The 15,804-nt window shown below is 43.9% G+C and overlaps 1 protein-coding gene across 1 annotated transcript in view; it reads left to right on the top strand.

The window, feature by feature from the left end:
• The window catches only part of LOC121327652 (protein eva-1 homolog C-like), a 58,064-nt gene extending 43,055 nt beyond the window's left edge, over positions 1 to 15,009 (top strand). The window contains exons 5-8 of the mRNA XM_041271789.1: positions 9,926 to 10,069; positions 10,630 to 10,707; positions 12,484 to 12,573; positions 13,131 to 15,009. Coding sequence (XP_041127723.1) covers positions 9,926 to 10,069; positions 10,630 to 10,707; positions 12,484 to 12,573; positions 13,131 to 13,492 — 674 coding nt within the window. The 3' untranslated portion in view covers positions 13,493 to 15,009. The remainder of the gene's footprint in view (positions 1 to 9,925; positions 10,070 to 10,629; positions 10,708 to 12,483; positions 12,574 to 13,130) is intronic.
• The last annotated feature ends 795 nt before the right edge of the window (positions 15,010 to 15,804 follow it).

Raw genomic sequence — 15,804 nt, 5'->3', positions numbered from 1 at the left:
CACCAAGCATGATTCGATCTCTGTCGCATATTCCACCGCTCAGAGTGGAGCCGAAGGAACACTCAGTTAAATCTACCTCTCCCATTACTCCCCCCTCCCGGGAAAAATAATCTGCATTTTGGTGGTCTTTCCCAGCACAGTGTACTATGTGGTACATAAAGGGCTGCAATGCCAGATACCATCGAGTTATTCTGGCATTGCTGTCCTTCATTGTACTTAACCGTTTGAGTGGAGCGTGGTCAGTGACAAGATCAAGCAGGTTGTATCTCAAAGAGTGAGTAGTCCATTTGATGGCCAAACACTCTTTTTTGACGATGGAGTAGTTGCGCTCCTGAGGGAGCTTTTTTTTTTTTTTTTTTTTTTTTTACTTATATACAAAATGGGATGTTCTATTCAGTTTACCATTTGGGACAGGACCTCACCCAAACCGACATCCGAGGCATCGGTGTGGAGGATGATCGCTCCGCTCAGGCATGCCACGACCGCTCCGCTCAGGGATGCCACGATCGCTCCGCTCAGGGATGCCACGATCGCTCCGCTCAGGGATGCCATGCCTGTTCTGCTCAGGGATGCCACGATCGCTCCGTTCAGGGATGCTACGATCACTCCGCGTCCACGTCTGCATCGCCTAGGTCTGCCTGTGTCTCCTTTTTGTCTCCTAGGGTTGCTGAAGGTTCCGCTTTGCCTGTGGTTACCTGCTGCTCCGCATCGCCTGGGGGAGTAACTGGAGGGGGGAGGAGGGGGTTGAAAGCTGCTGCGGCCCTTCAGGGATGCTGAGCCTTAGGTTGCTCGGGGGGGCGCAGTCGTTGGACCCTTGGGTTGCTTGCCTTTTCCTGCCCCCCTTGGGCACCAGTTGCCCCTTTTTGTAGGCCGACCGCGCTGCGGAGCAGGTGCTGCTGGGCATGCTGTTGGAGCGCGAGCGGGCCTCGGCGGAGGCTGTCGCCCCACTGGGGAGGACCCCTTGCGGGCAGAGCGGGCTTCTGTGGGAGCAGCTGAGCGTATTGTTTTGACACTTCCCTGGTCTTTAGATTCCACTGGGGGACCGAATACCTACTTTTTGAGCAAGGTTCGGATTTGTCCGAATACTTATGATTCAGTGAACTGTATCTGAATCCTATCTACCCAGACACACATCCATTTTAATACATGCCTCTAATGTGTGCAGTTCTTTAAGTAAAAGACACAAATCTAGTATAAAACATAACTTTTGTATTTAATAACAAGAACAAGTTTGATGAACTCTGTCGCAGCTCTCGACTCCCTAAATTACTGGTGGTGCACACAGTAAACACGTCACACAGCTGCTGAATGCAAACATACCCCCGTATGCAACAGCACATTCACATCACACTTTTCATGGATTAAAGTTATGCAGTAAACCTGTAATATACAGTAACGGCAAACTATTGTAGGTGTTTGTGTTTTGTTGCTTTGTCTGTCAACGTGTTATAAAAAAAATTATAATTTGGTGCACATAACTATATATTTTTTGTAACTTTACAACTGTCAGATGTTGTTGAACAGCATGCTTTAGTAAATTACATTTTACGTTATTGTAATGTAACAAGTTGAACCAGTTGGAAACTTCTGTGTAAATCAACATGGGTTTTGTTTTGCAGGGAGATTCAGTAGACTGAAGTAGGCTACAATATTTTTTTTCATTAAAAAGTTGTCGTTGTTGTTTGTTGAAATTAATCAGCTTTTATGTTTGTTGTGTACTACACATTTAATCAAGTAGTAGTGTAAAAAGTTGCTTGTATCGTTCGTGATGTTTTTCAAATCAAGTAAGCTTATTTGTGTATAAAAAACGACAATGGAGTTGCAGCCAGTGTCATCTTACATAGACACGCAAGCTGAAATCGTAAATCTCTTTATCGCGCATGCAAGAACTTGCAGACTTGATACAACTGTGTGGAGAATTTAAAAATAAAGCATTTTATGAGATTTTTAAGTAGAGGTACCGAGAATATAACTGCATGCCCAGAGGTTCCATTCGGTAATAAAAATACTGTTAACTAAAAGGCTCAAAACTATAGATTGTGCGCATCCCTTGTTAGTTGCTGCCAGTCTGTTTTTCATTCAACAGTTTCCTTCAGTTTTCTTGACAGTTTTTGTAGATTCGGTATTCGGTTCGGTATTCAGCCAAATCTTTTGGGATAGATTCGGTATTCGTCCGAATCCCAAAAACTTGGATTCAGTCATCCCTAATAACAACAAACAAGCAATTTTTAGACACGACAAACAAACAAAACACTCTCGAAGAGTTTGAATACAGCGTGCTTGGTCTGGAACAACAGGTGTGAATAATGTAAAGAGGTGAAGGGAACCTGTATTAACGCTGTGCTAAGGTGTCTGCATTTTACAATTAGATGGGATAACTGGAACAGTTCTTATTTTTAGACCCATTTATAAGAAATAATGTAGATAAAATAAGCTAAACATTTATTTAAAAGATAAAACTCATTCCTTTGCCAACCGAAGATGGGAGCTCCAAGGGGGCAGTGCACAATTGGTCGAACGCCCTGCTGGGGGAAGGAGGGTTAGGTCGGCCAGGGTGTCTTCAGCTCACCGTGCACAAGCGACCCCTGTGATCTGGCCGGGCTCCTGTGGGCTTGCCTATAAACTGCCTTGGTCTGCGTTGTCCTCTGACACTGTAGCTCTGGGTGGCTGCCTGGTGAGGCTGCAGTGTGTAAAAAAGGAGGCTGCTAACGGCACACACTTCGGAGGACAGCGTGTGTTCATCTTCGCCCCTCCCGAGTCAGTGCAGGGGTGGTAGCGGTGAGCTGAGCTAAACAAAATAATTTTTTGAAAACGGATGCACTTAAGTTTCAAAACCTCAGTCTCATTCGCTCGCGGCTGCAATAACATAGTGAGACAAACTCATTCTGGACCAAACCATTCAATATACGAGAAGGGGTAGTGGGGGAGTGTGACACATAGGATTAATAATAATAATGACAGCGTTTCAATCATGTATTAGTGTATGAACGTGATTGTGAAAATATGTACAGTATTTTTGTATTTATTATCTTTAAAATAAATAGCTGCGAGTCTAGTTGCTTTACAATAATACCTCAATATTTGATTGTCTGAATATATAATCAATTGGTACACTTGTTAGCCCTTTGAAATACTGTAACTACTAGTGATAAACTGCGGTTCCCTTGCAATTCGAAGATGGCCACCAAACATCGTTATGGGATACACTCCTGCCTTTTGGTAGATGTCACTGAGCTCTTTATATCAAAGCTGCCGATAGGCCCCCTGCCCTCAGTGACCCCTTCTGTCCCGCCTCCCGAGGGTACTTAACCATCACGCAGGGGAGGATCATTCTCTTTCGCTTCTCACAATTGGTATGGTAAGACCTTGAGCCCTCTTTTTCTTCTAAAAAGTGCTGCGTAAGTTACTGCTAGTTCCCCTGCACTTTGTGCTGAAAGCTGACCGTCGCTGCTTTTCCTGGAATCAGTAGTTTAAAAATTCATAGCCTTTTTATTCTATTTCTGACCATCAGCACCTGCGCGCTCCATGTGTCAGGCTGCTTCTTTCTGTCTGTCCGTCTTAGTATGGTAAGTATTACTGTTAAGAATTGTGTGTGTTTTTCACCCTTTTTTTTTCAACAGTGTTTTTTATTACTACTTTGGTACCACGGTGCGCATGTTGCCTATTGTCGCTGTGCCGATATAGGCTAGTGAGCTGGTGCGACATGGTATTCGGTGCATGTGGTGCACGCGGTACTCGGTTCGCTCGGTGCGCACAGTGCCTGGCGCTGCACGGTGCTCGGTGCATGCAATGCTTGGTGCACATGATGCTCAGTGCACGTGGTGCACGGTACATGCGGTTGCTGTATGCATGCGGTGCCCGGTACAAGCGGCGCGCACGGTGCTCGGTGCGCGTGTTGTTTATTGTTGCACAGTACGCGATGCACGTAGTACTCGGTGCTCTTAAACCTGGCACCACACGACTCTTGGTGCCCACGGTGCTAGGTGCACGCGGTGCAAATGATGTTTAGAGCGCACAGTGGTTTCCAATCCGGCGCTATGACGGGCAGGGCTGGCTTCCATGCCTGCAAGGCCTGTGGGACCAATATCCCACAGGAGGACATGCACAGCATGTGTGCGCGGTGCCTAGACCCTGATCCTAGTTCCGAGGCTGCCTCGGTTACTAGCGTGCCGCTACTGGCAGGGTCCATGCCCGCACTTATGGGGCGCGCGCCGAAATACCTGCAAGTCCCCTGGACAGCACAGACAGAGCCACGCTGTTCTATTTTTCAACCGCATGACGTGGCTCCCCGAGCTCAACTCTTCCCAGCATTCCCCAATTTCATGGAAGAGGTGCGTTCCTCTGCGACATCTGTGCGGCTTTTCAGTCCCGCGTGCTCACGAGCCGCCGGAGAGAGTCACACGGGGGCGTTCTTCGTCCCCCACAGCGGGCCCCCTCCCACTCACGCCTCCCGATGCCGTCACAGAGCCCCTCCAGGGAGATCCCCTGTGCTCAGATGTCTGTTTCGACCCGCAGTCACTCCCCATCGCCTCCGGCTAGACCGGTGAAAAAGTCCTGGCAGGCGCTGGATATCATGGACATGAAAGCCCAGATTGGTCGGATCAGGGAGCTTTTGGAGAGGCAGGCCCCATTGGCTTTTGCCGTGGACTGCTGTGTAGCGTCCCTCCATCCCCTGAGCCTGTCACAATTTCTGTGCCACCCCCTGACCCCTCCAGGGGAGTACAGGGCGAGCAGATCGACTGCTCAGATGAGGACACGCTTTCTATCGCCGCCTCATGGGGGCAGTCCCCGTTCCCGCCAGATATGGAGGTTGAAGCGGAGCCTGAATTCCAAGCAGATACGGACCCTAGTTCCGAGGCTGCCTCGGTTACTAGCGCACCGCCACTGGCAGGGTCCATCCCCATGCTTATGGGGCACTTGCTGGCGTACCTGCAGATCCCCTGGACAGCACAGGCAGAGACACGCCATTCTGTTTTTCAACTGCATGATGTGGCTCCCCGAGCTCAACCCTTCCCAGCATTCCCCGATTTCACGTTCCTCTTGGAACCATCCAGCCATAGCTCCACGCAATTGAGACATGGTTCTCCTCTGGCCTTGCTGGAGGGTGCAGAGAACCTGGCCTGGCTGGATTTCCCCCTATGGACTCCACCATTACAGCCTTGATTAAGGCTCCGCCGGTGGGAGGTACACCCAAGGACCCTGTGTGCCCGAACCTGCAATGCAGGATCACGGAGACGCCTAGTGAACGTCCAGCATGCTCACTGCATACCTGGATGGAGTTTTGCATGATGCCCCGCTACCAGAGCCGGTGGCCATGGAACTGTGACTTCTGTCACACGCTGCTCCAGATCTTGGGCCTGCAGGGTCAGACCCTGTTGCATGCAGACAACTGTGGCTGTCGCAGGCGCGGGTGCCTGATGCTGATAAGGTCGAGGTTAAGCCTCTGGCACTCTGCGCAGACGCATACAGTCACCCGGACGGTGCAGGTTCCCACAGCCCCATCAGGTGACCTTAGGCACCGCCTACAGGCCTCATTTCAGGCGAGAGGCAGGACCCTCCCTCAGCGTGGTGGACGTGGCCGTAGCCAGCCCACGCAACAACAACCGCAAAGGATGTTCCAGGTTTTCTGCCCTAGACAACTGCCACCGCTAGCCCCGCCCAAGCCTCAGCCACTCCAACAGGGCCCCTGAAGGCTGGCAGCCTCAGACTCAATTCACGGCACAACAGCTGCACTACTAGCACGCTTGCACCTCTGATGTGTGGGTGCTCGCAACCGTGCAATACAGTTACGCACTTCAGTTTTGTTTGGGACCCCCTCCTTTTCGCGGTGTCACGACTATCTTCGTGACGGACCCGCTTCAGTCCTCGGTGCTCCAGACCCAAGTGGCAGTCTTGCTAGGCAAGCACGCCATTCGTCTCATAGATCCTACCTCTCTCAGAGAGGGGTTCTACTTGAGATACTTTCTGGTACTGAAGCTGGACTGTGGCTTTCGCCCCATCCTGGACTTGCGGTTTTTAAACTGGTTTCTAAAACAGAAGGGGTTCCACATGCTAACTCATCGTCATATACTCCAGTCTGTCTGGCTGGGCGACTGGTTCACCATGGTGGACTTACAGGTTGCGTATTTTCACATTCCCGTTCGTCCACAGCACAGGAAATACCTCAGCTTCGCCTTTCAGGGCAACTCGTACAAGTTTTCCGTGCTGCCATTCGACCTCTCCCTAGCTCACCATATGTTTTCAAAGTGCATAGACGCTATCCTCACCCCCTTGCGGCTGCACCGGACGTCCCTGCATATCAACATGTTGGAGCTGCAAGCAGTGTTCCTTGCCCTCCAGCACTTCCTACCCGTGGTGCGGAACAGACGTGTACTGATCCACAAGGACAATACATCAGTGGTGGCTTATGTCAACCTCCAGAGTGGCCTTCGGTCCCCGGGGTTGCACTGCCTAGCCTTCAGGCTGCTGATCTGGGCCCAACAGAACCTACTGTCCCTTCGCATGTTCCAGGCGTGGACAATCGGGCGGCGGACCTCTCGAGGGAGGGCCTGCATCTATCGGAGTGGCGGCCATCCTCAGGTGGTGGAGCGCATTTGGGAACATTTCGGGAAGGCACAGGTCAATCTCTTTGCCTCGGCGGAGACAACACACTGACCCCTATGGTACTCCCTCCACCGCTGCAGCGGTCCACTCGGTGTCGACGCCCTAGCCCACAGATGACCCAGAGCGCTCCTTTACACGTTCCCACCTCTGCCATTGCTCCCGGCCTTTCTCAAAAAGATGTGGTCGGAGAAGGCGTCAGTTCTCCTAGTGGCCACCAGGTGGCCCAGGAGAATCTGGTTTTCATCCCTGTGCCAGCTATTGAATGACCCGCCCTTGGAAATCCCGCTTCGCAGGGATCTTCTCAATCAGACGAGGCATGCTTCGGCACCCGGAGCCAGGCAGGCTCCAGCTATGGGTCTGGCCCCTGAAAGGGACTGCTGGTCAGCCTTAGGGCTATCTGACGCGGTTGTGGGTACGCTGCAGAATGCTAGGGTGCATTCTACTGGATCACTGTATGCCTATAAGTGGAAATGTTTTCAAGATTGGTGTCGTACTAACGATCATGATCCAATCTCCTGCCCCATGCCTGCTATCTTGCAGTTTCTGCAAGATCTGCTTTAGGCTGGTAGATCATCTTCTACACTGAAGGTTTACCTAGCGGCTATTTCTGCTTGACATGCCCCTTTTGACTCAGTGTCCCCGGGCGCGCATGTTTTGGCTACCTGATTTTTCACAGGCGCTCAACGATTGTGCCCTCCTAGGAGGGCCACTCTCCCCGAATGAAGCCTTGAGATTGTACTGAAGGCTCTCACACAAGCCCCGTTGGAGCCTATATACATCGAGTTGAAGCACCTGTCCATGAAGACAGCCATCCTGTTGGCTATCACCTCCGCAAAGCGGGTTAGTGAGCTGCAGGTGCTATCTGTGCATGGCTTCTTTATGCGCATTTGGGATGATGGAGTGTCACTGCGTGCAAACCCTGCTTTCTCCCCAAGGTGATTACAGCCTTCCATGTGAATCAGTCCATGGAACTGGAGTCCTCCACCATTTGCGACAGAAGGGGATAAGAAGTTGAACCTTCTCTGCCCAGTTCGGGCATTGAGATATTATGTACAAGAGTGCTGTGTCAGTCTGACCAGCTCTTCGTCTGCCATGGAACATGGACCCTGGGACAGCCCCTCTCCAAGCAGCAGCTGTCGCATTGGATTGCGGACACAGTCTCGACTGCGTATGATAGTGCTGGCTTACCCCCACCTGGGTAGATAGCCGCACATTCTGCGAGAGGTGTGGCTACGTCATGGGCCCTCTTCCGATGTGCCCCCATTGCTGAAATTTGTGATATGGCTTGCTGGGCTACCGCGCATACCTTTGCCAGGTTCTACAACCTGAAGCTGGTAGATCCCTCATTGCCCTCTGTGGGCACTAGGGTCTTCGAGGTTGCACGCTCACACCGCTGACGTCCCTCATATGCTGCCGTTCTCTCTTCCCTCATGATGGCTCTGGTACACGTTTCCCATAACGAATTGAAAGGAAACGTTAGTTTACCTACCATAAACCTAGTTCCCTGAAAAAGAGAAGTTGGTCACCAACCGCAAGGTTGCTTCGGTCGACATCACGGTTTCGTCACGAAAGAGAATGATCCTCCCCTGCGTGACGGTTAAGTACCCTCGGGAGGCAGGACCGAGGGGGTCACTGAGGGGAGGGGGCCTATCGGCAGCTTTGATATAAAGAGCTCAGTGACACCTACCAATAGGCAGGAGTGTATCCTACACAGTGTTTGGTGGCCATCTTCTCTTTCAGGAAACCAGGTTTACAGTAGGTAAACTAATGTTCTGTTGAGTGTATGGGGAAACAGGGACTGCAGGCAGCGTGGTAGGGTTGGGTAGATAATAGCGACCTCTTGCTTCTAAATATAGCACTACACCACTGTTTGTAGTATACCAGCAAATACTGAATTCAAAGCAAGCATGATTTTTTTTTTTTACGTCGATCAATATAATATGACTTAGACAACTGATTATCCTTTCCAGTGACCTGTTTATTTTTATAGCAACAGGGAAAACAAAATGACTGTAAAATGTATTATCTGATATTTTAAGTAACAAGATGACTTGCACAATGATGACAAATGTCAAATATAAAGTATTCATCATTACTGTAATAATTAGGCTATTGCATTTGTAACAGAATATGAACTGAGAGCTAAGTCAAGTAAACTTATCAAGTAAACCAATTAGGAGCTGCAGGGTGTATTGAGCTGCAGGGTTATTGTTACATTAACCTTTTGGTATTTTTGATAAAAACATAAATTGGAGCTTAGTCATTGAAAAATAAGGTCACTTCAGGTTGTTCGTGGCAGTTAGTATTTCTTTTTGTTCAGCAATTTGTCAGAGAAATACTGTTACATTGTGGTCTGTTAACCACCTAATGAAGTGACAAGTGAAATAAAGTTGTAGAAATGCAAATCCAGTGCATTACATTGCCACACATTTTGTTTAGATCTATTCACCTTGTAGTTTGGGGTCTACTTAAATCATGGTAAATGTATGTATTTTTCACGGGTAGGTTGCAGAATAAAATTAGGATTTCTCTGACATTTCGTTGACCTGATTAAACATTAAATAAAACTAAGTAGACGGTATTTCAGAACACTATAAAGCTTAAAAGTGGTGCTTGAAACGTTTGTGTTGAAACGTATATCAGAATCTGCGGTGCATGCAGGTGTATGAAGATGTATGATGCTGTATGCAAGTGAATGATGGTGTATGCAGGTGTATGAAGGTGTATAAGGTGTATGCAGATGTGTGAATGTATGCAGGTGTATGATGGTGTATGAAGGTATATGAAGATGTATGATGGTGTATACAGGTGTATGAAGGTGTATGATAGTGTATGAAGGTATATGAAGATGTATAATGGTGTATGAAGGTATATGAAGATGTATGCAGGTGTATGAAGGTATATGCAGGTGTTTGAAGGTGTTTGCAGGTGTATGAAAGTGTATGGTGTTGTATGAAGGTGTATGAAGGTATATGCAGGTGTATGAAGGTGTATCCAGATGTATGATGGTGTATGCAGGTGTATGAAGGTGTATGGTGTTGTATGAAGGTGTATGAAGGTATATGCAGGTGTATGAAGGTGTATCCAGATGTATGATGGTGTATGCAGGTGTATGAAGGTGTATGGTGTTGTATGAAGGTGTATGATGGTGTATGCAGGTGTATGAAGTTTTATGAAGGTGTATGAAGGTGTATGATGGTGTATGCCGGTGTATGATGTTGTATGCAGGTGTATATCCCATGTTAGGGATGAATAGCATGCTTCTTTATTATGTTGCCAATGTGAGAACAGTAAAACTATTCACCTTTTGCTTTCTTTTCAGAATGTTTATTCCATGGAGCTGTGGAGTTTGTATCAAAGATGTGCTATGCCAAACAGAGATGTAATATAATGGTCAACAACCACCATTTCAAAGACCCATGCTTACCTGGAGTTAGAAAGTACCTCAGAATAATCTACAAGTGTGGTAGAAATATTTTACTTCATTATGTAAATTTAACAAAGCATCAGGGTCAATAAGGCCTATGTTTAGCCACTGAGAGAAGTGCATGCTGTGTACACTGTGGGTCAAAACAACTCACGTGTTTCACTTTTCTTTTTAGTCTTGGTTTGTTTTTCCTATGAAAATAAAAAAAAAATATGAGCTATTACAATCTAATCCTGAAATATATTTGTCATGTGTAGCAAGGTACTTGTTTGGGGCTGGTCAATGTTTGGGGTTAAACCGTTCAGAGAAGGCGTGTACTGTGCAGTGCAGCTGTGTATTCAGTATAAAAAGCTGTGTTGGGTGTGGGGGTTATTTTAATGAGCTAAACAGATCTTAATTCTGCCCTCCTTTAAATCTATATCAATACAGTTATTTTACTTAAAGGATAATGCATATACCACCATATTAGCATTACTTAATACAGTTAACATGTGTAGGTAGAGCTGATCCACCACATTAGATCATTAAAATAGACCCTTAATAATACACAAGAGTGTCAAGTGATCTAACACCATCTGTTTTTCCCTTATTGGCTGTAGTTCCAGAGACTTTACTCAAAGAAGTAGATCTGAGTTTGTCAAAGCTGATCCCTTCTCTGAAACAAAATCATGAGAATGGTAAGTTTGAACATGAACTAAATAGGTATAGTGTTAAACAGTGGAAGGCTACATTTATAACATTACACACAGTTTAAAAGTTTAAAAGGCACAGCATGTTAGGGTTTATGAGTGGTGCAGCCAGTAAAAGCACTCTGTGTGGATGTGCCCTATAGCCTGGAGATCACAAGTTCAAATTCTGGGTATGTCACTGGGTTGCATACCTGTGACTGGAGTCTAATTAATCACAATAATTTATTCAGTTTACACATTCCCACATGTTTTAAAAGAGAGGAATTTAACCTCCTCTCTGCCAACCCAATATTCCACACCCACACCTGTGCAGCGGCAGGGCTGTACATCTTCATTCAGAATATACATCTAGACTCCTAATACACATTCTCTTGATACTTATACTTCATGATACATAAAATAAACAACATGCACATGAGTTACTAAGTATCATTAATAGTAAAATGTACACTGAATGGACAAAAAATGAGTAGCTCCCTGCAGTGTTTGAGTGGAAACAGGTGTGCCCTGTCCAATGTTGAGGGATAAGCTGATTGCGAGGGCACCCTGTTTCATATAGAGATGACAGAGATCCTTCTGCATGACCATTGTTTTTGCTGAATAGTTGCACATGTCACACACCACTCTTTACTGCATATATTTGCTCACACTGCAGAGAATACTCTAATTTTATAATTCTCTATTTTTTGTCAATAGACAAAATAATTCCAGTTTTTAAAGAAACAAAGTTCCCAGTTTGTTTGCCCTGCCTTTCCTTGTTAATGTTACTCTAGCAGTGTCTTCTGGGTCAAAGTATGTTTCTATCTGAAAGCATGTGGGTCAATAAAGGAAGAATGGAATTGGTTATTAACAGGAAATAAACCAGTGAATGGGTGGGGATGACTTCACCCTCCAGGAAGTCATGTTTTTAGACTGATATTTACTTAACCAAGTGTAGTACCATATATCATGTTTTAAATGTTTGTTAAAACATATGTTTCTTTCAAGACTGCCCACTTGAGACCTATATAATGAATGGATGCTGGTGGTGGAGAACATTTATGGAATTACTTTGTTAGCTACAATTCCTTTAATATTACAGTGGTATACTAGGGTCCTAATTGTTGCTGTATGGTGGTTGCCAGGTTAAAGGGGTTTTGTCTGGCATAGAGCATTCCTAAAAAAGGTAGAGTATATATTACCAAAAATTCCAACAACACTTGGATTGCTTTGTTATCAATTCCATCCAAAAAGCATTCCCAAACCTTTATGAATTCATCAGCACTGTTGGAAAGATTTCCACACAAACTAAGTATTGCAGAGTTGTGAGTTTTCTTTGAATGGGGCAACATCTGCAGATCAGTCATCTTCCACTTCTTGACAAGTTTACAAAAATACATACAAGGATTGAAGCTCCCCTGTAGGGTTGTGGATCTTGGGGATAGGATATTGTTGCCTGTTTCACGCCATTCAGACCACTTGTTTACTAAATATATTGGCATATAGTCAACTGCCCTTCAAAAGATATCTGAATGATTTAAAAGAGCAAGACTTTACACTTTATCCATTTCCTATTGGGGTAGAATGATTGGGCGGTACATTGATCTGTATTTTACCACAGAAAATTAGTTATTGCAATCATGACTGCCAAGACTGGTCCATACAGTAGCTGTCTTGGTAAAGATATCAGTGGACATTATATTTTAAATAATATTATAACATTTACAGAAATACAATATTCTATTTTATTCTCTTTAGTGTTAATTATTATTTTTTTTTTTAAAGGGATAATTTTGCAACCAAAAGGATCAAGACTTCCAGACAATAACAGTATTCTTGTCAGCAACTCTCTGGCTGTGTATGCCTATATTAAAGGTAGGAGAATCCTAACTGTATTAATTATAATTTCAAAAGGTCAGACAAGGGTCCTCAGCAGCTTACCTATAAAATCACAGCTGTATGGAGCTCACCAGTTCAAAGCCGCATCGATCCCTACCTGTCAGGCAATGAGGACAAGTAGAGACTTCCAAGCTGGATTTTGTCTTCCAGCAGATGTTGCCTAGCTAGGTCTGCCAGCTGAAAGGCTACTGGCTAGACTGCGGCAATGTTAGTTAATCTTCAGTCCTCGTGGGTTGTCACAGAGGTACAGCAGTGATGATGCATTCAAATTGAGAATTTTAAATTGGGGAGAGAATGGAGATAAATACCTAATTTGGCACTAGTATAAGTAAAGTAAAAAAAATTAATTCATAAATAAATGTTGTTCTATGTAAAGGCATCAAGTATAAAAAAATGAACTCCAAATATACTACAACTAAAACATATGGCAAGATTGCTTATAAAAATCTAAACATTTAAGATCAGTTATGGTTGGTTATGAGCATAAGGATTAAATCATCATTTTTACTTCTTTGTATTTAATATTTCAACAGATCACCCAGAAAGGACTGCCGTGCTGTTTGTTTGTAGTGTCTGTATGGGCCTGTTCGTCACCTTGTGTGCACTGGTGTTCCGAGTGTCCTGCAGGAAGGAGCTCCAGACTCATTGTCGTGGGAGATTACTGCACAGCAGAGACTCTAAATGGGAAGAAGATACTAATGACACTAACAATGATGGATCATCAGACTCCTGCGATATGAATGCCATCTTCAAAACTGCAGCCATCGATCTGGACCCAGCAGAGGAAGCCGAACTGGCAGAAAGAATAGAAAGACGGGAACAAATAATCCAAGAGATCTGGATGAACAGCTGCTTAGATGGGACAATAATCAGAAGTATAAACCAGTATTATTGAACACTGGGACTGTAAAAACTTTTGATTTGTTTTCAAATTTATTATTATTATTATTATTATTAATTATTATTATTATTATTTATATACCCTTTAGACCCTGGGCACTTTTTGACGATCCCTGCAGATTCTTGGAAATTTTTGCAGGATTGTCTATGATATTTTGAAATTAGCATAAAAACAGCCTATTTATTTTATTTATTTGTAGAATGAGAAACTGTTCTTTCAAGCAAAATTTAGCTTGGTGGTTATGCATACTTTTGTAAAAACAAAAAACAAAACCAAAAACTGTTTTGATAAACTGTCCTTCTGTAACTCCCAAAATAGATTGCATGAAAACATAACATGTCTGTAATATCCTTTTCCAGGTTATAGTGTACAGTAGGTCTCTCCATCTGCTGTCCTTATGATGGGGTATAGAGACCCCAGTGAATTTTAAGGGGTAATATGCTGGCCTGCTTCTGTGAGACTCTGGGGGATCACAAGTATTACTGTGCTGGCCTCATACTGGCTGCTAGTGGACAGAGGTCAACCTAACAAATAGGCAGAAATGCTTGAGAGTTCCAGAAGAGAATAGCATTGGGTCGATTTGCGGTGCACTGCACGCAGACCTATGAGCTTCAAACCTGACCCTAGCCAATACCATTGTTTTTCACCTTTTACTAAGACTGAATTCACAAAACAAATTACCACTAATGACCATCATTGGTCAGTGGTCTTCACTGCCTGGGTGCCACTGCAAGTAACTGTTGTAAAGGTGCATGGCCTCCTTAACCGAGGACTGATCCCCAGCCTCTAGGTCCAGCGTTCTGCCCCATGCCATAAAAGCAAGTTTCCATTTACATAAAGGTTTTTATGAGATCTACGTTCTAAACCCTAGAATATTGCTAGCAGTGTTTTGTATTCTGAGCTTGCAAACGACATTCACAGCAAGAACGTGCCTATTTATTCACAGAGAGATGGCAAGAAGGCTTCAACATGTTGAAAGAGGGAAGAAGCTTGCTGTAGCTGGAAGTATTAATCCAGGAATGCCAAAAAAAAAAAAAACTGTGCTACCTCAGCCTGCTAAATCTCATTTGAGATGGGAATGAGAGTGTCATTCACAGTGGATGAAATCACATACCATGTGAATAAGCATAATCTTGTTTTTGACACTGCAGCTTTAAAATTACATTTCTATCTTGTATGTTTATAAATGTTTAATGGCTCTAATCAAGTTGACAGTGTCATTCTTTGCTGTGTAAGACCTGTGAGCAAAACAAAAAGTGCGAAACACTTACACGTACTATAAGTTATTAAATGAAAATATATTCAGACGATGTATTTAATCAGTTTATAACCTGTTGCAGTTCAAACATTTAGAATGCTTTGTCACTGACATTGAGTGCATGATCAACACTCTTGCTGTTACGTTTAAGTATTTTATGTTTAAGTGTTATTGTCTCTTGTTATGCCACATAAAAAAAATATAGAAAATGAGTGATCAGCCAAATTAGTAGAAACAATTGGGCAACCTTGACCCCCACCACTTTTATAGTTGTGCATATTTGCTTGGTGCTGGGCAAGGTTGCCTCAATGGTTTCTTGAAATTTGCCTTGTGTTTTTGATATCTCCATTTTAAATGGCTGGTAACTTTTGATAACTTGCTGTTTTTTCGCGTTTGTTTTTGTTTCAGATAGCACTTATTTTTTCACTTAATGAACAGTAACACACACACAATACATTGCTTATATTGAGGCAATGTATTGCCATTTGAATAGGGTAAAAGCAAATAGTAGCCTAGTCTGTTGAAAGTGTTAAGATGGGAGTGTGTGTAGCGCAGTGGTTATGTAGTTGGAGTGAAAGTATGCCTAGTTAGGGTTCAAATCCATATATATATATATATATATATATATATATATATATATATATATATATATATATATATATATATATATATATATATATACACACACATATATACACACACACACATATATATATATATATATATATATATATATATATATATATATATATATATATATATACACATACAGTACCAGTCAAAAGTTATATAGTTATAGTTATAAGAATACTCCTGCTTGAAACTAGTTTTTTCATGATTATCTGCTTTTAACTGCATAAACTTGTCTATAAACACTTAATATTTTATTATATGATACCTGTACTTATATGAGCTGATAATCATAGGTGAATTGCATTCAAAAATTAAATTTTTAAATGAAAATGTAAATCTTGTCAATTTCAATGAAATGGTCACCCAAAGCAAGGGGATTTCAGTCTGAAGCCCAAGTCAGTTAAAAGTCTGAAAT

Source organism: Polyodon spathula, chromosome 15 (assembly GCF_017654505.1).
Source record: "Polyodon spathula isolate WHYD16114869_AA chromosome 15, ASM1765450v1, whole genome shotgun sequence".
NCBI classification, from domain to species: domain Eukaryota; kingdom Metazoa; phylum Chordata; class Actinopteri; order Acipenseriformes; family Polyodontidae; genus Polyodon; species Polyodon spathula.
Note: the sequence above shows the minus strand (reverse complement) of the source record. Positions and strands in the feature narration are given on the sequence as shown.